The sequence below is a fragment of the Cebus imitator genome, unplaced genomic scaffold (genome assembly GCF_001604975.1).
Source record: "Cebus imitator isolate Cc_AM_T3 unplaced genomic scaffold, Cebus_imitator-1.0 Scaffold161, whole genome shotgun sequence".
Taxonomy (NCBI): Eukaryota; Metazoa; Chordata; class Mammalia; order Primates; family Cebidae; genus Cebus; species Cebus imitator.
This window is the reverse complement of record NW_016107476.1, coordinates 3,520,603-3,542,591: the sequence shown is the minus strand read 5'-3', so window position 1 is coordinate 3,542,591 and position 21,989 is coordinate 3,520,603. Positions and strand designations below refer to the sequence as shown.

The window sequence follows — 21,989 nt, the reverse complement described above, 5'->3', positions numbered from 1 at the left end:
AATATGTAAAGAGGTGGAATAAACAATGCCCAATGTTATAGGATATAGTGTAAGATAAGGGCTTAGGTGATGGTTGTGGAGTAGTCAGTTATCTGTGGTATCTGATGGGCCTAAATTGAAAGATTGTATTTATGCTGGAGAGGGACAAAAATGAAAGAGCAGTTCCCAAAGGAATTGAAATTCATCTGAGAAGTGAAGTTTAATGGAGAAATAATTATTTCAGCAAAAAAGTGGGAATTTTGTTTTGCTTTGCTTTTGAGATGAGATTTCTTTCTGTCACCCAGACTGGAATGCAGTGACACAATCATGGCTCACTGCAACCGTGACCTCCCAGGCTCCAGCAATTCCCCCGCCTTAGCCCCCACAGTAGCTGGACCTAAAGGTGTGTGTCACCATGCCTGACTATTTAAAAAAGTATATTTTTTGTAGAGATAGGGTCTCACTGTGTTGCCTAGGCTCCTCTCAAACTCCTGGACTCTAGCAATCCTTCCTCCTCGGCTGCCCACAGTGCTAGGATTACAGGTGTGAGATCACACCCAGCCAGCAGTGGGTTTTACTGAGATACTTTAAATGGCAAGGAATTGAGGTGTAAGGATGGGAATAAGATTAGCTGTTGGACTTGGGAGATAAGAATTATAAAAGAATTTCAGAAATTGAGAACTAGAGGCAACCATACAAATCACTTAAATAATTGGCAATATGAATATGCCATTGAGTTGTTTCTGGGGTCAGTTCATGAGATTGTTTTACAACTTTGTTGTTTCCTGAAGACAATGAATTAGCATGCACATATGCCATTCCATTGTGTAGATTCAGATATACAGAGGAAACTGATAACGTCTGCTACGTAAGTGAAAGGAACTACTCTTAGGCTACTGAATTTTAATTATAATGTGGTTCTATAAATTTTTTGTTTATCAAAATTTGTAGGAGAAAAAGTATTTAGAATTCTAATTAAAATATATATGTCTGTGCATACTTTATTATCTTGTAGAGTGCTTTTGCAAGATCAACCTGAGACGCTCTTGAGTATCAAAGCTCATGTGGTTGAGCAGATTATTGAATTATTACACACAAGTCATGACCAAAGGCTAGAATGCTTACGATTTGGTACTATTTACTTCGGAACATCAAAACTTAAATATGCACGTATATACAATAATAGCCCAGAGCCCATAAATTGGGTGGCTATTATACAAGATGATGCCGTCGGAGAAGAACTGGTAAGTAAATGGTGTGATGGGGATATCAGGTATTATGATTTAAAAGAGATTGTGTTAAATCTACTAATAACCAACAAGCTTTTTAATTATTCAAAATACATTTTAATATGGGCAGATAAATTTGATTTCATATGTATCCAATGGCAACCTCAAAAAATTCACAAATTAAGTGAACATTTATGGTAATATATAGCTGAAGTAAATCAGACAAGTGCTTCTTATAGATCAATGGCTAATTGAAGGTATTTCTGTTCTCATCAATTTTTTAAATTTTTTTTCAAAAATTTTTTTTATTGTACTTTAAGTTCTGGGGTACATGTGCAGATCTTGCAGGATTGTTACGTAGGTACACATGTGACATTGTGGTTTGCCGTCTCCATCCCCCCCGTCACCTACGTTAGGCATTTCTCCTAGTGTTGTCCCTCCCCAACCTCCCCGCCTCCCACTGTCCCTCCCCTAGCCCTCCATTCCCAGGAGATCCCGGTGTGTGATGTTCCCCTCCCTGTGCCCATGTGTTCTCATCGTTCAACACCTGCCTATGAGTGAGAACATGTGGTGTTTGGTTTTCTGTTGCTGTGTCAGTTTGCTGAGAATGACGGTTTCCAGATTCATCCATGTCCCTGCAAAGGGCATGAACACATCATTCTTTATGGCTGCATAGTATTCCCTGGTGTATATGTCTCACATTTTCTTTATCCAGTCTATCACTGATGGGCATTTGGGTTGGTTCCAGGTCTTTGCTATTGTGAACAGTGCCACAATGAACATACGTGTGCATGTGGCTTTATAATAGAATGATTTATAATCCTTTGGGTATATACCCAGTAATGGAATTGCTAGGTCAAATGGAATTTTTATTTCTAGATCCTTGAGGAATCGCCGCACTGTCTTCCACCATGGTTGAACTAATTTACACTCCCACCAGCAGTGTAAAAGTGTCCCTATTTCTCCACATCCTCTTCAGCATCTGTTGTCTCCAGATTTTTTAATGAACGCCATTCTAACTGGCATGAGATGGTATCTCAATGTGGTTTTGATTTGCATTTCTCTAATGACCAGTGATGATGAGCATTTTTCCATATGTGTGTTGGCCTCATAAATGTCTTCTTTAGAAAAGTGTTTTTTTTTTTTTCCTTGTAAATCTACTTTAGTCCTTTGTAGATTCTGGATATTAGCCCTTTGTCAGATAGGTAGATTGCAAACATTTTTTACCATTCTGTTGGTTGTCAGTTCACTCTAATGATTATTTCCTTTGCTGTGCAGAAGCTCTTAAGTTTAATTAGATCCCATTTGTCTATTTTGGCTTTTGTTGCCATTTTATGATGTGCCTTGGCCAAATTTATGTATAAATGTTACTTTAAAGATATATATTTGCTATTTCCTTGATTCTGGAATTTCAATAATTATTTTATAACCTCTTTGAAAAAAATTTTTGTGTTTTGCATTAATACTCATTTATTTCTGACTTTGTATTACAGGGTACGAATATTCGACAAAGAACAGATATTGCTTTAAATAGTCTCACCTCCATAAGAAAAGTAAAGGACATAGATACTACTACCATTATCTCCTGTGTTCCTAATGAAGGGACTTTACAACCTTATCAAAAGATTGTAATTACATTTTGTTTCAGCCCAAAGTAAGCAAAAATTAATTTCATTATAATGTTAAGTATTAATGGAAAGTAGACTAACCGTACTTTAATCAGATTCACTTTAATACTATAATAGTAAAACTTGCCAGAAGGCAGAAATCAGATTTTGCTTGTCATGGTTCTAGATGTTTCTAACATGGTTAGTAATATTTCTAATAATTCTAAATATGGTTCTAAGTACTTCATGGAAACTTAAAAATCTCCCTAGACCTTGTGGAAATGGGGTGGAGGAAGCACAAGTTTTGAGTTGTTTTAGAATGTGGCCCCAAATTGTTTGTGTAGTCAAGACCTTGTTGTCCCCACGAATTGTCAGGTGCATGCAGCACATTGTAGGCCCCTCCAAAGAGGATGAAATGCTTCTGTTAAGGCAAAGTTATTGCTAACTATCATAAGTATTAAACCTATAGCACCTTCCTGGGATCAGTCAAACTTGTTTGCTGAAATTCATACAGACTTTTAGCACGTAAGCTAGTGTACATTTTTCATAATTCCATGAACTTTTTGCTATTTAATTTGAAGAACATGCTGTTTTAAATATATAATAGCAATTTCAGTGATACCTTGATAGATTTCAGTATGTGTGAACTGATTCAATTGCAAGTATATTTTCCCTTGTTTCTGAGAGGGTAATATTTAATGTACTTCTTTTTGTGGAATAGGGTTGCTTGGTAACATCGATTACCTGTTGAAGATAGAGCTTGCTGTAATTTAAAGAGGTTAAAAAATCAAGTAATTGTTCTATATGTAAATCCAGAATTGCCTTATTAATGATACCTTCATACAAGTAATTTCTTCGGTGAAACTATAAGATTCTCTTTAATACACGATCTTTGAAATTTCAAATATTCTATTCTTTTTCATGGTAGCAGGTTACCTGGAGAGTCTAGCATAAGATCGTAGGTATGTGTACGATTTGAAGTCTTAGTTAAACATGTTTTGAACATACTATTTGTATTCATATTTAATATTACATATCAGTCTTTTGTAAATGTAGTTGAGTTTGCACTGCTAGAAGAGCTGACCTCTAGGTAAGACAAAGATAGCCAATGAGCAGACCTATGACATAACCCATCTCTACCTTTGCTCCTATTTTCCTTCCTCCTAGACTTCCTTTCCTTTTTCCCTTGAACAAAATTTAACTGTTAGCAAATCTTGTTCTCCAAATTACTTGTCCACAATGAAAGCGTGGCTGGCAATATGCACTTAGTACATTGGAGAAGTCAAATATGTAACAAATGTTTTTTATTACGCCCAAGAGTAAGATGGACTATTGTAAAGAATTAATCAGACTCCTAAGCTAGAGGTGAATTTTGCCTGGAAAGAAAATCCTTTGCAGAGAAAGTGGCATTTGAGCTGGACCTTGAAGACTTGGTAAATTTAAATTACTCTTGTCTTTACAATGTTGGCATGAACTCATTTTTCTAAGCTTTATACCCTGTAGCCTTCTTCTGGCAAATCTCTCTGGCTGTGCAGTAAATTTGGAAAATGGATCACAGTTGTATTTTCATTCCTTAGCATTCACTTGCTTGCGTAGATTTAAAGATTGAGTTGATACTCCCTCTTACAAGGTGATAAAGTGTACCACCTTTACTTTAAAAATAACTCACTGTGATTTTTTTACAGACTTACGGATGAATGTAAAAAGGATATTGGACCTTCATACAGGCAGGACTACGTTCTCTTTTTGAGATTTGAGTCCGTAGGAAGTAAAGATGGATTTTTGAGAGATGATAATGATAAAACCATCAAAAGTAAGTGTGAAATTAACAAAATTATCAAAATTTAAATTTAAACATTTAAATTGTTTAAAAATTTGAACATCAATATCTGTAGAGACAATTTAATAAAATTTATAATTATTGAATAGAACAAAAATGCAAACATGTTCAAGAGACCTTAAAGTGTCATCTGTGGCATGTTAGGAAAGAAGTCAACTTCACAATTATTTGCGTAGTAATTTTCCAGGTTAGAAGTTAGCTTACTTTATAATTTTAAAATGATTTTAGATAAACATGATGATCTAGAGTTTAAGGAATAAAACAAAACAAAACAAAACAAAAAAACCCCTGATTTCTTTTTCTATGTGTGCCTAGGTTTTTTCTTAGGGATTGGTATGGGCACAAATGACCCATTCCATGTCTACTAAACCTTCAGCTCTCTTAGAATCTACAAATAGGAGCAGAAAAAAAAAGATCTAGCTAGTAGGGTGCAGGACCAATAACTAGTGTTATTGGACACTGGTAATTGTACATGTTTTGCAGGCCACATGTCAAGATGCCTTATATGTTTTCCATTTCAGGTTATATTAGGTTGGTTGTAGTGAGGAAAAAAAATGGAATGGGACTTGGAGTTCAGCTTAGCAAGACAGATGAAAGAGAAAATAGAGAATTAGGAAGGTTATGAATCAAATCCAGGAAAGTGAGCTATACCAAGGAGGGGTTAGGTCATCATGCTGGATATTTAGGCAAATTGGGTATGTTGGTATAAGTGATATGGAGCAGGATTTAACTGTATTCCTTGGGCAGAAGTGGATTGTTCTGTTACTATTTATATCATGTTTTGTGATGTTGAGCTATGTCTGCCAATCCCATACAGCAATGGCAATTCCACATTTGTACAAAGTTTGCAGGTAAATCCAGTTTTGAATAGGTAGGGATGGAGTTACTTTGTTTGCCTTAAAGGTAACGTAGAGTCTAAGATTGGCTACTAAGAGCATTAGTGAAAAAATACAAACTCTTTTTCTTCGGTTCTAGTTACACTGCCCTCTCTGCGAAATTGTTCTTCTGCTGTCGTCTTTCTAGTTTCCCCAAAGCTTCATGATTATATTTTTTCCCAGCTTCTATTCAATTGTCCATTATTATAATTACTCTTTTTCATGTACACTTGTGTCTGTTGGTCTGTCTCCCATAGTGTCTGACTGAAAAACCTCTAATTCTGTGAAATTCAACTTTGAATCTACATTGGGTGTGCACATGGGAAGCTGATTGTGTTGGAGAAAAACACACAAACGTATTGAGAGGTTTCACTTTGTGTCTACAGTCACTAATCCCAAATGAGTTCTTTAAGCTGTTTGACATTCCTATTGCATTTACCCATTCATTCACTCTTACACAATCTGAAATGAATATCACATACCTTTTATTCTCTCCTCAAGTCTCCACTTTTTCCTCCTTCATCTTCACTCCTAAGCTTGTAAATGCAGAGTGGCCTAGTAGACATTTCCATTAGAATATCTACTAGGTATCTCAACTTAGCATGTCGCAAACAGAACTCCTGATTTTTCCACAACCAACTCCTCCTTCAATCTCTTATTTCATGAAATGGCAATTCCGTCATTTCGGTTGCTAAGACAAAAAACTTAGAGTCATTCTTTATCACTTCTTCATTTCCCTATTCTGTGGCCAATGTATCAGCAAATCTTCTTAAGTCTACCCTCAAAAATATATCTAAAATTTGACAATTTCTCACCAGTTTTCTACTCCTCTCCTCTAGCTGTATTTGATTCTTTAAAGTTGTTTGAACATGACAGACAATTTCCTGACTTAGCATATTTGTACCTGCTGTTCTCTCTGCCTGGAATATACTTTTCCTAGATTTTTTACATATTTTTTCCAGACTCCCTTTATATCTTTGGCTCAAGTATCTCCCTATCAGAGAGGCCTTTTTGGACATTGCTACATAAAACAGAATTCCCAAGACCTTGTACTCTGTCTCACCTTGTTTTACTTTTACCCATAATACTTATCTTCTACAAAATGCTGTGTAAACATATAGCATTATTTGGTTGTTTATTGTCAGTGTCACCTCACTAGAATGCAAAGTCCATAAAAGCAGGAATGTTGTCTTTTTTATTCACTGCTGTACCCCCAAGGCGAGACACAGAGAAGGCACTCAATAATTTTGTTGAAAGAAAAGATTGAATGAGCTACCCAATTTGCATTAGGTCTTTCAGACAACAAATGGACTAAGCAAATATATTCTGGATTCCCCAAACACTTTTTATGTTCAACAGTTATTCTTGCTTTCACAGATGAGCAACTTCAGAAAATGGAATTAGCGCTGACGGGATCAGGAATTCCAGTTTTACTACAGTTTGATCCAGGAAAAGTTCTGAATTTTAAACCCTGTTTCATGGGTGAACGGTCAGAAATTCACTTTATCATACAAAATCAATGCCAATTACTTCCTGTGATATACTACTTTCCAAGAAACGCACATTTTAAAATTGAACCTGAAAAGGGCAGGATTAATCAGGGCGGCATCGTGGTAAGATAATTTTTCTTTGCTTTTCCATTGCAGTTAACATTTTAAGGTGTGCTAAAATGCTATGCAGAGGATTAGAAACAACATTTGTTCTACCAGTGTTTATAAATAGTTTCTCTTCTGTGGCCTAGTTATGAAAACTTTTGTATTAGTACTCATAGAATCCATAGTGATTTGTTAAGTGACTGTCATGTGCCAGTGAAAGCATTTGACACTAGGGAATTTAAAGAAATGCAAAACATAGGTACTTCCTCTAGGATGTTAGACATAGACACAGGTAGGTATGGCTTAAGGAGAATGCAAAGTATGTTAAGATAAAGTTGTAACAAGGTGATATAGAAACTCAGATAACAGGATGTTTACTTCTAACCAGATAGAAAAGTCTTCATAGGAGAGTAAAGTATGAGCCAGACCTTGAAGCTTGAGTAGAATTTCGAAGTTTGAAACTGGTGATATTTACCAGACAGGCCTAGAACTTGTGCTGCTGGTGCAAAGCAGAAAAAGAGAACAACAAGGCATACCTGTGAGCACTAGATCAGCTTCTGCTTGTCAGGAGCTGTTTTTCTTTTCATTGCTGCACAGATAACTCTTTTCCATATCCTCTAAACCATGGGTTAAAAGACTATGGTGCATAGGTCAATTATGGCCTGATGCCTGTTTTGGTAATTAATGTTTTTGGAATATAGCCACTCTGTATTGTTCACCTATTGTCTAAGGCTATTTTCACACAAAATGCAGAGTTGACTGGTTGTGAGAAGACTGTATGCCCCATGAAGCCCAAAGCATTCACTGTCTGGGAATTTGCAGAAAAAGTTTATTGAACCCTGCCTTAAATATAGCAAACATGAGTGCATTCAGTTTCTCCTCAGTTTCTTATGTTATCATCTTTCTTCCACTGCAGTGATGCAGTTTATAAAGTTATTGAAGGAAGCTTTCTCCCAACTGCAATTAAGAACTATTGTATATGTGTTTATACACATGCAGCTCCTATTTATATCTCTTACTGTTTCATTAGTATGACTCTCTCCTTCCAAATTTGGATAGCCTGTAATCAGTTTTCATAGAATAGCAACGAATGTTAACCACTTTATACTGAATGTTTTCTTTTTAACTGCTTCCTAGATTTCCTGTAATCCAAGGCTCTTAAACCTACCCACTCAATTATTTTTCTCCAGTACAATATGCATCTGTCAAAACATATCTGATAGCTAATTCCGCAATATTATTTTTAACCCTCTACAATTGTGAATTTCTCTTACACTAATCCTTTTCAAATTAGTAAAAATGTGAATGTAAGAAATATGGTAGACACTGGACAATTGTGACTTGCACTGACTGGTCAAAGAGCGTTTGACTATTTAGAAATGTGATAAGATTATTCTTTTTAAATACCAACTTTATAGATATGTAATCCACATACCATAAAATTCACATATTGAAGTATACAATTCAGCGGTATTAATATGTTCAGAGAGTGCACACATCAGCACTAATTCCGCAACATTCTCTTCACCCCAAAAAGAAACCCCATGCCCATTAGCAGTCTCCCCTTCTCCTCATTCATCAGCCCCTGGCAAATGTTAATCTATTCTCTAGTCAGTAGGTTTTCCAGTTTGGGTCATTTTCTATAAACGTTATATTTATATATGGCATTTTGTGTATGGCTTCTTTCATTTAGCATAATGTTTTCAGGGTTCATGCACATTGTAATATGTATGAATGCTTCATTTTTATAGCCAATTTATATTCCTTTGTAAGGATATATCACCTTTTGTTTAACCAGTCATCAATTGAGGGACATTTGGGTTGTTTCCACCTTTTGGCTATTATGAATAATGCTGCTGTCAACTTTCATGTACAAATTTTTGTGTGGAGAAAGTTTTAATATTCTTGAAACACACCTAAGAATGGAATTGTTGGGGTCATATGAAAACTGTATGTTTAACTTTTTGAGAAACTGTCATACTGTTTTCCAAAGTGATTATACCATTTTAGATTCCCACCAGCAATAAATAAACATTCCCGTTTATCCATGCCCTCCCACGCTTGTTAATGTATTTCTTTTTTTAATTATTATTATAGCCATCCCAATGGGTGCAAAGTGGCATGTCCTTATGCTTTTCATTTATATATCCTCAGTAACTAATGATGACAAATATCTTTTCATATACTTATTGTCCATTTGTATATTTTCTTTGGAGAAATATTTATGCATATCTATAATAAGGCAGAATAATGGCCCCCTAAAATATCTCTATCTTAATCTCTAGAAATTATGAACATGTGATGTTCTATGGCAAGGGCTAATTCAGGTTTCACTTGAAATTAAGACTGTTAATCAACTGACCTTAAAATAGGACAATTAGCCTGGGTTGTTCAGGTGAACGCTGTGTACTCCCAGTTTCATTAAAAGTGGAAATGGAGGACAGAAAATATGTCAGTGTCAAAGTGATGGAAGACTTTACTGTCCATTGATTTCTGGTTCTGAGGGCGGAAGGGGTTGGGGTGCATAAGCCGAAGAATGGGATGGTTTTTAGAATCTGGAAAAGGCAAGAAAGCAGATTCTCTGCTACAGCTTCCAGAAATAAACAGTCCTATTGACACCTTGATTTTCATCCTGTATTAGCCTTCTGACAAGTGTAAGCTAAGAAATTTCAGTTATTTTAGTCAACAAGCTTTTTGGTAATTTTTTATTCCAAAATAGAAAACTAATAGAATGTATTTTACTAATTTTTAACTGGTCTGCCTTTTTGTTATGGAATTGCAAGAGTTCTTTATACATTCTCAATACAAGTCCTTTGACAGATACAGAAATCACAAATATTTGATTCCATCCTGTGGATTGTCTTCCCACTTTCTTGATAGTTTCCTTTGAAGGATAAAACCAATTATTTTGATGAAGTTCAATTTATCTGTTTTTTCCTTTTGTTTCTTGTGCATTTAGTATCATATCTAAGTGGTCATATATTGTCTGAGTTCATTAAGTTTTGTTCCTATGTTTTTCAGTAAGAATTTTAGCTCAAACTTTTAAATCTGTTATCCATTTTGTTATTTTTATACATGGCGTGATTCAGAGGTTGAAATGTATTTTTTTCATAGAGATGTCAAGTTATCACAGAATATTGTCACATATATAAAAAAATCAATTGACCATGAATGTAAGGATTTCTAGACTAAAAATTCTATTTTGCCTATCTGTATTTATCCTATGTCAGTACCACGATATATTAATTACTGTAACTCTTTTTATTTTTTTTGAGACAATGTACTTCACCATGTTGGCCAGACTGCTCTTGAGCTGCTGACCTCAAATGATCTGCCCGCCTCAGCCTCCCAAAGTGCTGGGATTACAGGTGTGAGCCACTGTACCAGACCTGTAATTACTGCAGCTTTATGATGCTTTTTGAATTTGGGATATATGAGCCTTCCAAATTTTTTCTTTTTAAAGAAGACTTTTGCCTAATGCGAGATGCTTGCAAATACATATGAACTTTAACATTAGCTTGCTAATTTCTGCGAAAAGAAAAGGCAGCTGGAATTTTGATAAGAATTGTGTTGAATCTGTAAATCTATTTAACGAATATTGCCATTTTAACAGTATTAAATCCTGTGATCCACAAGATTGTATGTCTTTACACTTATTTAGGTCTTCTTTAATGCCTTTTAATAATGTTTGTGGTAGTCAGTGTGCAAGTCTTGTAATTATTTGAAAAATTTATTTCTAAATATTTTATCCTTTTTTGATGATATGTAAATGAAATTGAATTCTTAGTTTTATTTCTGGGTTATTCATTGCTAGTGTATATAAATGCAGTTGATTTCTGCATATTGGCCTTGTATTCTGCAAATTTTACTGAACTCATTTATTAGTTCTGGTGGTTTTTTGGTGGATTCTTTGGGATACGAGATCATGTCACCTGTGAATGGAGGTCATTTTACATCTTTCTTTCTAACATGGATTCATTTTATTTACTTATTTTCTTACCTACTTGTCCTAGCTAGAACCTCTAGTACAATATTAAATAGCGATGGCAAAAGGGGTATCTTGTCTTGTTTCTGATCTAAGGGGAAAACATTTAGTCTCTTATCATTAAGTATGATTTTAGCTGTAAGATTTTCATAGGCTGCCCTTATAAACTTGAGAGACTTCCCTTCTATTACTAGTTTGTTGCATGTTTCTATTATGGAAATGCATTGTATTTGGAACTACTTTTTCTGTGTCTATTAAAATGATAATGTGGTTTTGTCCTTTATTAAGATGGTGCATTACATTGACATGTAGATGTTAAACTTGAAATCATACTCATACATAGTATATAATCTTTTCTACATTTTGCTGGTTTCAGTTTGATGGTATTTAGTTGAGGAATTTTGCATATATATATTCATAAGTGTCATAAGACTAGAGATTTTAAAAAATATTTTGATTTTGGTATCAGAATAAAACCAGTACCACAGACTGAATTGAGAAGTACTGTCTTCTTTTAATTTTTTTGTAAATGCTTGTGAAAGATTGGCACTAATTCTTCTTTAAAGGGTTGGTAGAAATTACCACCAAAGCCATTTTGTCCTGGGATTTTCCTTGCCAGAAATTTTTTGGCTATTAATTCAATCTCTTTGTTTGTTGTGAGGCTATTCATATTATCTACTTTTTCTTGGGTTCGTTTCAGTAGTTTAAGTCTTTCTCTTTATAAGAATTTCCCCATGTCATTTAGGTTATCTGATTTGTTGTTATTCAATTGTTGATCACATTACCTTATAACCCTTTTTACTGATGTAAAGTTGGCCGTCCTTTCTTTTATTCCTGATTTTAGCAAAGTTAATCATCTCTTTTTTTGCTTATTAAGTATAGCTAATTTTTTTTTCAGTGTTGTTAATCATTTCAAAGACATAGTTTCAGAACTGATTTTTTCCCTAACATTTTCTATTCTCTTTGTTATTTATTATTGCTTTCGTGTTTATTATTCCTTTCCTTCTACTCCCTTTGAACTTACTTTGTTCTTTTTTAAAAAAATTTCATAAGGTGGATGGTTAGATTATTAATTAAAGATCTTTTTAAAAAATACATTTATTTATAACCATAAATTGCTATCTTGTCACTGCTTTTTCTGCATTCCATATGTTTTGGTATGTTGTGTTTTAGTTTTTCTTCATCTTAAAATATTGTTGAATTCCCCTAGTAGTTTTATTCTCTGATCTATTGGTTATTTAGATGTTTATTGCTTAATTTCCAAAATGTGTGAATTTTTTACATTTTCTTCTCTTATGGATTTTAATTTTATTACATTTTGGTTGGAAAACAGACTGCACAGATTTCAATCCTTTTAAATGATTGAGGCTTATTGCGTAACCTAACATAGTCTATATTTAAAAAGTTTCATTCAAAGTGCAAATGTGCGCTTTGGAAAAATGTGCATTCTACTGTAGTTAGGTAAAATGTTCTACAGGTATATTTTAGGTCTAATTGGTTTTTCAGTTCTCTGTTCTTTGTTGATCATATGCTTAGTTATCATTATTGGAAGTGGGATATCAAAGTCTCCCACTATTATAGTTGAATTGCCTATTTTTCTCTTCACTTCTATCAGTTTTTTCATATTAGGCGCATATGTGGTTATAATAGGCATTCCTGATGTCTTGACTCATTTATCATTATAAAATGTTCTTTTTTCAAATGTAGAACTTTTTCTATCAATATATATTTTGTCTCATATTACTATAGGTGCCCTGCTCTCTTTTGAATATTGTTTGTATATGACATATCTTTTTGCCATCCTTTCACTGTCAACCTATTTGTATCTTTGTATACAATGTGTACCTCTTGTGGGCAATATGTAGATTATATGTTTTTGCCTACTCCACCAATCTCCGCTTTCTGAGTGTACAGTGTAATCCATTTATGTGTATTCGTTTATCTATTGATGAACAGATTGATTGCATATTTTGGCTATAGAATAATGCTGCAATTAACATGAAAGTGAAGATATCTCTTCAACATGCTGATTTCATTCCCTTTGGATAAAGAAAATGTGGTGTGTGTGTGTGTCTGTGTGTGTGTGAATACCATACAGCCTTAAAAACTAAGGAAATCTTGTCATTTGCAAAGCATGGATGAACTTGGAGGATGTTATGCTAAGTGAAATAAGACACACTTGGAAAGACAAATACTGCATGGTCACACTTATATGTGGAATCAAAGTTGAACTCATAGAAGCAGAGAGTAGAATTGTGGTTGCCAGGAATAGTGGATGAAAACTAATGAGATATCAATCAAAGAATACAAAATTTCAGTTAGACAGAATGAATAAGCTCTGAGAGTCTATTGTACAGCATGGTGACTATAGTTAATAATAATGTGTAATTGAAAATTGCTAAGGGGCTATAAATATTTTCAACACAAAACAGTAAGGATATATTATTTAGCTTCATTTAATCTTTTCAAAATTTATTCTAAATTACATATTAAATACTATATATTTGTATACAAATAATTTTTATGTATTAACTATACCTTAATAGAGCTGGGGGAAAGGAATGTAAAGAAAATCCATTTACTTTTTTCAAAAATTTTAATTTTAATTTTAAATTCTGATGTACATGTGCAGGATATACAGGTTTATTACATAGGTAAATGTGTGCCAACCCATTTATATGTAACGTACCTACTAGTAACATAGGATTTGCATTTGCTATTTTTCTATTTGTTTTCTGTAATTACATATCCTCCTCGTTTTCTATTATTTCATTACTGTTTTATTTTGTACTACATAGATATTTTGTAATATGCCATTTTAATTTCCTCATAATTTATTTGACTAAACTTTAAAAACATTTAATTTTTTTTATGTAATGCAGTCTCATTCACATTAATGTCAACTTAATTGTATAATATTCAAAAACTTTCCTTCAATAGAATTGTTTATTGTCTCCTCTTTATGCTATTCTCGTCATACAAATTATATGTGCTTATTCTTTAAAAGCTCATGCATACTCTAATACTTATTTCTGTATACATTGCTTTTTAAATCAGATAGGAGCAGGAAAGTATTGCAAACAAAAGTAAGTTTATACTTTTATATTTATCTGTGTAGGTAGTTATGTTTACCTGTGTTCTTAATTTCTTTTTCTGAATTTGAGTTATTGTCAAGTGTTCTTTTACTTCATTGTGATGAATTCCCTTTATATTTTTATAATGCAAATCTACTAATGATACATTCTCTTCATTTATATTTATCTGGAAATGTCTTAATTTATACTTCAATTTTGAATGATAGTTGTGCTGGTTACAGAATTTTGCATCTAGAGTCTTTTTCCTTCAATATTTGAACACACCTCCCCATTGCTTTTTGCCTTCAGAGTTTCCGATAAGAAGTTAGCGCTTCATGTCTAAATAAACCTTCTCACATGATGATTACCTTTCTTCTTGCAGTGTTTCAAGATTCTCTCTCATTGGTTTCTGGTAGTTTGACTTTGTTGTGTTTAGGTGTGGATCTATTTGATTTAACCTGCTTGGGTTTTGTTGAGTTTCTTTGATATGTATATTATCTTTATAATCAATTGAACTTTTCATCTATTACTTCTTCAAATATTTTTTCTGACCTTTTCTTTCTCTCTTCTCCTTTTTAGACTCCCATCATACACATGTGACTATGCTTGATGGTGTCCCCAAAAGTCTCTTGAGACTCTGTTCTTTATTCTTTATCCCTATGTATCTCTCTTTAGTCTGAATAATTTCAAATGTCTTGTCTTCAATTTCATGGATTAGTTTTTCTGCCAGTTCAAATCTGCTAGAGTCCCTTAAGTAAATTTAAAATTTTAGTTACGTTACTCTTCAATTCCAGATCATTTATTTGTTCTTTTTTTATAATTTCCGCACTTTATTGAAATTGTCTATTTTGTGAGACATTGTACACATACGTCCTTTAATTCTTTTGATCTGTTTCCCTCCAGTTCTTTGAAAATATTTACAGTAGTTAACTTATCATGTTTGTCTAATAAATTCACCATTTGGATTTCCATAGGGACATTGTCTATGAACTGCATCTTTCCTAGGTATTGACTATACTTTCCTGATTATTTGAGTGTTTCACATTTTTTTTCCATGTACAAAACTGGGCATTTTAAATAATATAATTTGGCAACTATGGAAATCAGAGCATTGCAGTATTTGTTGTGCTTTTTTGTTGTTGTTTTCTTTATTTAGTGATTCTCTAGAGGAATTCTGTGAAAGCTTTTTCTTTATTGTGTGCAGCCAATAAAGTCTCTACTCAGTTAACTTAGTGTTCAGCTAATGATTGACAGAGGTTCCCTTAAATTCTTTGAATCAATAAGTCTCACAGCCTATATCCAGAGCCTCTGTATAAGTAAGTATGTTGGGGCATGTCTTCAATATTCTGTCAAGTAGTTTACAACTCTTTCTAGTCTTTAATTCAAATTCAGCTATAGATGAGACATGAGTGCTTTCTTAATTCTTTTCTGGGAATATACAAAGTCCTGCAGATGCAATCTAGATTTCAGAGCTTTTCAAATACCATCTGAATATCTTGTTCTAAGTGATTTTTAAATTTTTCTATTTGTGCATTTATTTATGAATAGCCTCCTTTTAGCCTTAAATGGTAATGCCACCTCAAGTTACTTAGATGTTCAAAAATTGCTGCACATGCACATACACAGAGTAAAATATAACTATATATTTGACAAAGCACTGGAGAGAGCATTGTTCACACAGGGTGAACGCTGAATCATGTGTTACAAAACACATATGTACATGCCTCTACTAGTGAGGCTTTTGGAGTGTTCCAAACTCATTCTTTTCCCTCCTTTGGCTACTAGTCTAATGGTTTTCAGCTACCACAGTTGCAAGGCTGTTGTTTTTCAAAGTGACTGCAAAGCTACATTTTAAAGAATGGGACTCCATCAAGTAAAAGTGGCAGTCTTCTGTTCCTTCAGAGATTCAATCTTTTTTCTTTAAGTAAATACTCCTTGGATTTTTGTGAGCCTTTAGGTGTTTTCAAATACCTGACAATAGTTCATTTTGACAATTTTTATTGCCAGTGTTCTCTTTCCTCTTCTGGAGAAGTAGGCTTTTGGAGGTCCTTAATCCACCATTCTGAAAGTGCTTTGGTATTATGTTTAATTTTTCTTAAATAATTTTCTGATAATGAATATTTTAAAAGTTTGTCAATGCTATGTGAAGTACTTAAGTACTTTCATATTACCATTATAAACTAGCTTTCCTTGAAATTTTATTAACTGTTTTTTGTTTTTTTTTAAGACTTGCTTTTGCTTTTAACTTTTTTTCAACCAGTTTATTATTGGTTACTTTTCATCTTGTTTGTTTCTTTGTTTTATTTTAGAATGTGACGTTTTCCTTTGTACCACATCAACTTGGAGTCTTCAAAGTGAAACAGATGTTAGAGATCATTGGTTTAGTGGCAGATGAAGATTCGCAGTCTTTATCAATGAAAGCTTTCTATCATGTATCTTTAGATTTCAACAGCATCTGCAAAGCTCCCACCATGGAAGTTGCGAGGAAAATTATTCCTGGTATGCTATTGTGTAATGCCACTTGGTTTTGTTGTTATTGTTGTTAAATTAAGATTATTTTAATATGCTAATTGCTTAATCACACAACGTGTGTGTGTGTGTGTGTGTGTGTGTATACTTGTGTGTGTATATATACGTATGTGTATATAATATGATGTGGTTTGACCTAGGAGTTCTCATCTTTTAACATGCATTGAAATCACCTAGAAGGCCTGTTAATACACATATCACTGGCTTACATCTTAGCAATGATTATTAAGCTTCTCTGTGTTACAGTCCAAAGACCCACATTTTTACTATGTTCCCAGTAGATGCTGACACTGCCATTATTGCCATTCTGAGGATTGCACTTTACGTAGCACTGGTTTAGTGATGTATACAGTTTATTTAATTTTTTCATTGTTTATATATATTATTCTTCTTAGTTTGGTTGCTGAAGGAGTCTATAATATAAACTGTTTTTGACTATTCCATGGATTTACTTGTTGCTACTGTTTTATCTAATTCCTCTTTATCTTTTATATGTTGAACTATATGAAGTTGCTGATAGTCAACTGTTTTTAACCGACAAAAAATTGACTTTCATATGGGCCAACTTAAATCCTTCAAGTTATCATATTTTATGTTTTTATATATGCATTTTTATTATTCATATTTTATTATTTTGCTAAATTGTGCTGTGTAGGTCTTTTTTAATTAATGATTTGTATTTTCAAAATGTGTTTAGGAGTTGAGCATTTAAGTTAGAATCAATTATCTAGTGTATTAATTAATTCATGATTATTGCTTATAAAGTTGACATTAAAAATACCATCTATAAACTTAATATTCATTTCTATAAAAGGTATATCGCCTGTGATCCGTAATCCTGCGGAAAAGATTGTAGTTGAAGACTTGGCAAAATGCAAGACTTATGCACCTCTATCAGTGCTTAAGTCCACCATAAAATGCACTCACAATCGTCGCTCATGTGGAGAGTCAGGGAAGGATGTGCTATTACCTTTTCCTGAAGATGGAACTGCAACTATCAGGTCTACAGACCACCATAAACATTTTAGGTAACATGAAATATTATAAAAACCTGAAATTTTGAAAAGCATGGTGGACAACATGACATGCAGAGGTGTGATCAGATCCCACTGTATAACACTAATGATAGCAATAATAACAAAACTGCAATTTTCTTTTCCTTTTTTTTTTTTTTTTTAACATGGAGTGAGATGGTTGTTGAATGCCACTGTGTTTTCTTTATCTAACCTCTTTTCACCTCTCCTATGTACTTGTCAGGAAGTGAATGGTATATAAAATATTCTTAAAATATGCTGTTGACAAGTATAGAAGAAAAATATAAACAATCACCTTTGGGAATGTAACAAGTCCTCAGAGTAGAAATGTTTATTAAGTATGGTTGACAGCTTGAGTTTATTTAAGCTAAAAATAAAATTGTGTGAAACAATCATGGTTATCATAATCATCATCATCTTTGTTTGACCCCTTCAAAGACACATTTTAAATAACCTTTCACAAAGTGAACTTAAACCTCCCCAATTAGGATGATAAAAAGTGTTTAACCTCAGTTTATATTTATCCAAATCTCAAATCAATTACTAACTTTCCAATGGTAGTAAGAAGTGAACCAGGCATTTCAACATGCTTATCTGGACCCTATGCCCATGAATAGTTTTTACACATTTGAGACTGAAATGCATTTTTTTTTCTGCCTGCTCGTATGCTACTAGTAAAGTATCTAAACTTTGCAATGGCTCTGGACTTTCTGCACTTGTCTTTTTAGCTTTGGTTAGTCATTAAGCTCACTTAATTCTGCAGACATTTTCTTGCAATACCATTTGGTTTTTAGGACCTACTTGTTTTATTGTCTATAATTGGAAAAGTCCAGGTTTTTCTATAGTATATCATTGTTTTACAAATTCCAACCAACTTAGCCTTTTTAAAAACTGTTACTTGATGAGCACCATAAAACACAGAACCATAAAAACCACTTAGACTGCATTTTATATAATTGTATATTATAAAAAAGATATAATATATATCATTCTGTTTGCTCCCACCCTGCAGTGGTGGCTTCTGGCAATATTTTTTTATGCATCTTTTTCAACTCTTTCTTAAGGTTATGCACGTGTATCTATATAGAGATGTAATGTGTTAATATTATTATTTTGTTTCTATATATATTAATCAGATGATCTAAAAATAGCAGAATTTTAAAAACAAGGCTTGGTTTTTACTATTTATCCCCTGACCATAACCATTTTTCTCAATGAACACTTTTTTCATATGAATAGTTAAGACAATATTTAGTCCTTATGTTTTCTGGCTAACAATTAGTAGCTTTAAGTAATGAAATAAGTTTTATAGTATATTTACTTGTTGGTAATTGTAATTTCTATTTTATTTTAATGCATTTTACCTTTTCAATTTTTGAGAAAAAAATAAGGTAGGAATTTTTCTCTGCAGAATGCGTTGTGCTTAGAACAATGTTGGGCACTTAGTAAATTATTTTGAATAAATAAATGAGGAAAAATATTTTATTTCCATAGTAATTTATGTCCCTTGTACTTTGCATATTTTATAAAACTTATCTTTTTAAGCTGCAGAGGTATTTCTAGATGTTTCTCTAAGGAACTGATAAGGATTTAGATATGTTAATAGGTCTTTCTCATTTAAAGCATTTACACCACTACTCCTTTCCTTATGCCTCTCTCCTTGTTAGAGATCTCAGGAATTCAAATATATATATGGGAATTATTTCTAGGTTCTAAAGATGGTTAAGTGTCTCAGGGCCTGAAGAAAATTTAAGTATCAACAGTTATCTTTGAACAACAAAATATTTGTTTCCTGTCTTGTTTCTACACCCTCTTGAAGTATTTAACATAGTTAATGCCGTTACTGTAAACATTGAGGAATTGTTGAAGAAAAGAAGAAAAATTAATTTTCATTTGACTTTGTGACTAATATCTTCATACTGATGTTTTAATTATTGAGGGTGAACATCTTAATGATTAAGAACATTTGGTGAAGATTGAGGTAGACCAAATGCAGAAGGTGTGAATACTTGCACATTACTTTTTATTGAAAATGTATGGTGGATAAAAAGGAAGAGCATAAACCTAGTTGAGTGAATGTTAGATATAAAGTAATTCACAATTCTTTTATGAATTGTTTTCTCTATATAGATTTATTGTTGATAGTTATTTCATAAGCTGTGAAGTTTAAAGGAGGTAGCATTTTTAGCAAAAAGATTCATTTTTCTACATTTTCCCCCTAATTTTGATCATAATGATCTAAAAAGAGTTAACTTTTAGAAACCACTAGTCAGATTCAGATCTAGTTTCTTGGAGTCTTATGTGTAATCTAGCACTGTCCAAATTGCCTATCTGACTAATTATTCAAATACGGGTTTAGCATAGGCACCATTACATCCTAGTGACCTTACAAAGGATTTTTATTAGATTAAGAAAATATAGGCTTCACTCTAGTTCTACATGCAATCATGTCTTGATATAGAATAGCATACGAGGGGAAGGACTAGAATCTATCCTATTTGCCATTCCACACCCAACACCTGACACAGAAATTGGCTAGGAGCCTCTTAATAAATACTGATTGAACAAATGCATATATGAAAATATTGACATGACTTGCTTATATTGCAGAACCACTCCTATAACTGTTCCAAGATTTAACTTTGTGAATCCTGATTCTGCATGTACTATATGTGAAAAACAGCGAAGGAAATACCATGCAAAGTATTATTCAATGTATCTTAATTATTTAAGAAGTATACGCTTGCAGAAACGAGCAGAGAGGTATGTTCAATTCCTCAAACAATATGCAATGGATCATAGTGTCTACAGAATCAGAATTTTTTTTTTTACTCTTTGGTTTCTTTTTTATTTTAGATGTTTTAAATGACATTTCAATACACAATAAAAGCAAAACAGTGAGCTGCTTTAACTATAATTACTTATTTTGTTACCTTTTGACTTGGAGATGTCTTAGATGAATTTCCCCAGAAGCAGATCTTGAGATGGGGATTCCAGTGCCTATGATTTATGGAGTGTGTGCTCTCAAGGGAAACTTGTACAGATGAGGGAAACAATATAGGGAAGGAGTGAAAGCTGAGGAAAGATGTATTTCAAATAAAGTTTCCAGTCAGCATAATGCCCAGGGTCTCTTGAGACTAAATTTTACCAAATGGTTGTTCCTGTCTTGAGCCAAAGATGCTTGTCTTTTGTGGTCCATATCAGTCATTGGCTGTCCTTGGGTGTGGCAGGTATTAGGATAATTTCCTTGAGGTGTTTGAGGAGGGGGTCTCCTCCACAGAGGACAATTTTATGCAGAGTAGTGCACCTGTCTGGGTACATGGATATGAGTGAGACAGCAGCAAGATGCGCTATGGTAAATGCTTGAATTTATAGATGTATTTTCTGAATGACTTGACTGCAATTACTGATTATTGTTATTATTAATTTTATAGGGAGAAAAGGCATTCATATAATGATACAGACATAGGCTTAGAGTCAGGTCTAAGGTCACCTGCACTCTCAGTAGCTGATATAGAAGAGAAGCTCCCTTCAGCAGAGAATTCAATCAAAGCAAAACAATTGTTAACCACAAGGAGTATAGCATCCCAGGAGGAGCAGTCACTCAAAAGAAAGGCATGTGTAACGTTTTACATTTGATTATTCCATGAGAATTCTTAAAATAGCTTTTGCTAATAATGAATAATTCTGGAAAAATATGATTTTTTTACAGATTATAAAAAGACTTAAATCAGACCCATCCACACTCCAGGAAAAACATGACTGCAGTCTAATTTTGACACCAAAGCAAATTCATCAAGTAATTGTTGGTGAGAATACACAAAAACCTACTACAGCCTTTATTTTTTTTAAAAAAATTTCTTCAAGTATAATTTATATTTCATAAAATTTAAAGTGTGCATGTATCACCTTTGGAAATATAAGAGGTCCTCAGAGTAGTCATATTAATTAAGTATGATTGAGAGAATGAATTTTAGTAAATTTAAAGTTGTGTAACCACCTTCATAATTTAATTTTAGAATGCTGCCATCACTCTCATGCCCATGTGCAGTTACTCTTTCTCTTTCTTCCTTCCTTCCTTCCTTCCTTCCTTCCTTCCTTCCTTCCTTCCTTCCACCTTCCCTCCCTCCCTCTCTCTCTTTCTTTTCTTTTCCTTCCTTTCTTTCTCCCTCCCTCCCTCCCTCTCTCTCTCTCTCTCTCTCTCTCTTTCTTTCTTTCTTTCTTTCTTTTTCTCTCTTCTCT

General features: G+C 33.3%; 1 protein-coding gene across 1 annotated transcript in view; it reads left to right on the top strand.

The window, feature by feature from the left end:
- LOC119473473 (cilia- and flagella-associated protein 47-like) overlaps positions 1-21,989 on the top strand; it is a 73,316-nt gene that overhangs the window by 35,780 nt on the left and 15,547 nt on the right. The window contains exons 5-13 of the mRNA XM_037743993.1: positions 995-1,223; positions 2,702-2,862; positions 4,501-4,628; positions 6,908-7,143; positions 16,494-16,683; positions 17,528-17,741; positions 20,358-20,510; positions 21,182-21,362; positions 21,460-21,556. Coding sequence (XP_037599921.1) covers positions 995-1,223; positions 2,702-2,862; positions 4,501-4,628; positions 6,908-7,143; positions 16,494-16,683; positions 17,528-17,741; positions 20,358-20,510; positions 21,182-21,362; positions 21,460-21,556 — 1,589 coding nt within the window. The remainder of the gene's footprint in view (positions 1-994; positions 1,224-2,701; positions 2,863-4,500; positions 4,629-6,907; positions 7,144-16,493; positions 16,684-17,527; positions 17,742-20,357; positions 20,511-21,181; positions 21,363-21,459; positions 21,557-21,989) is intronic.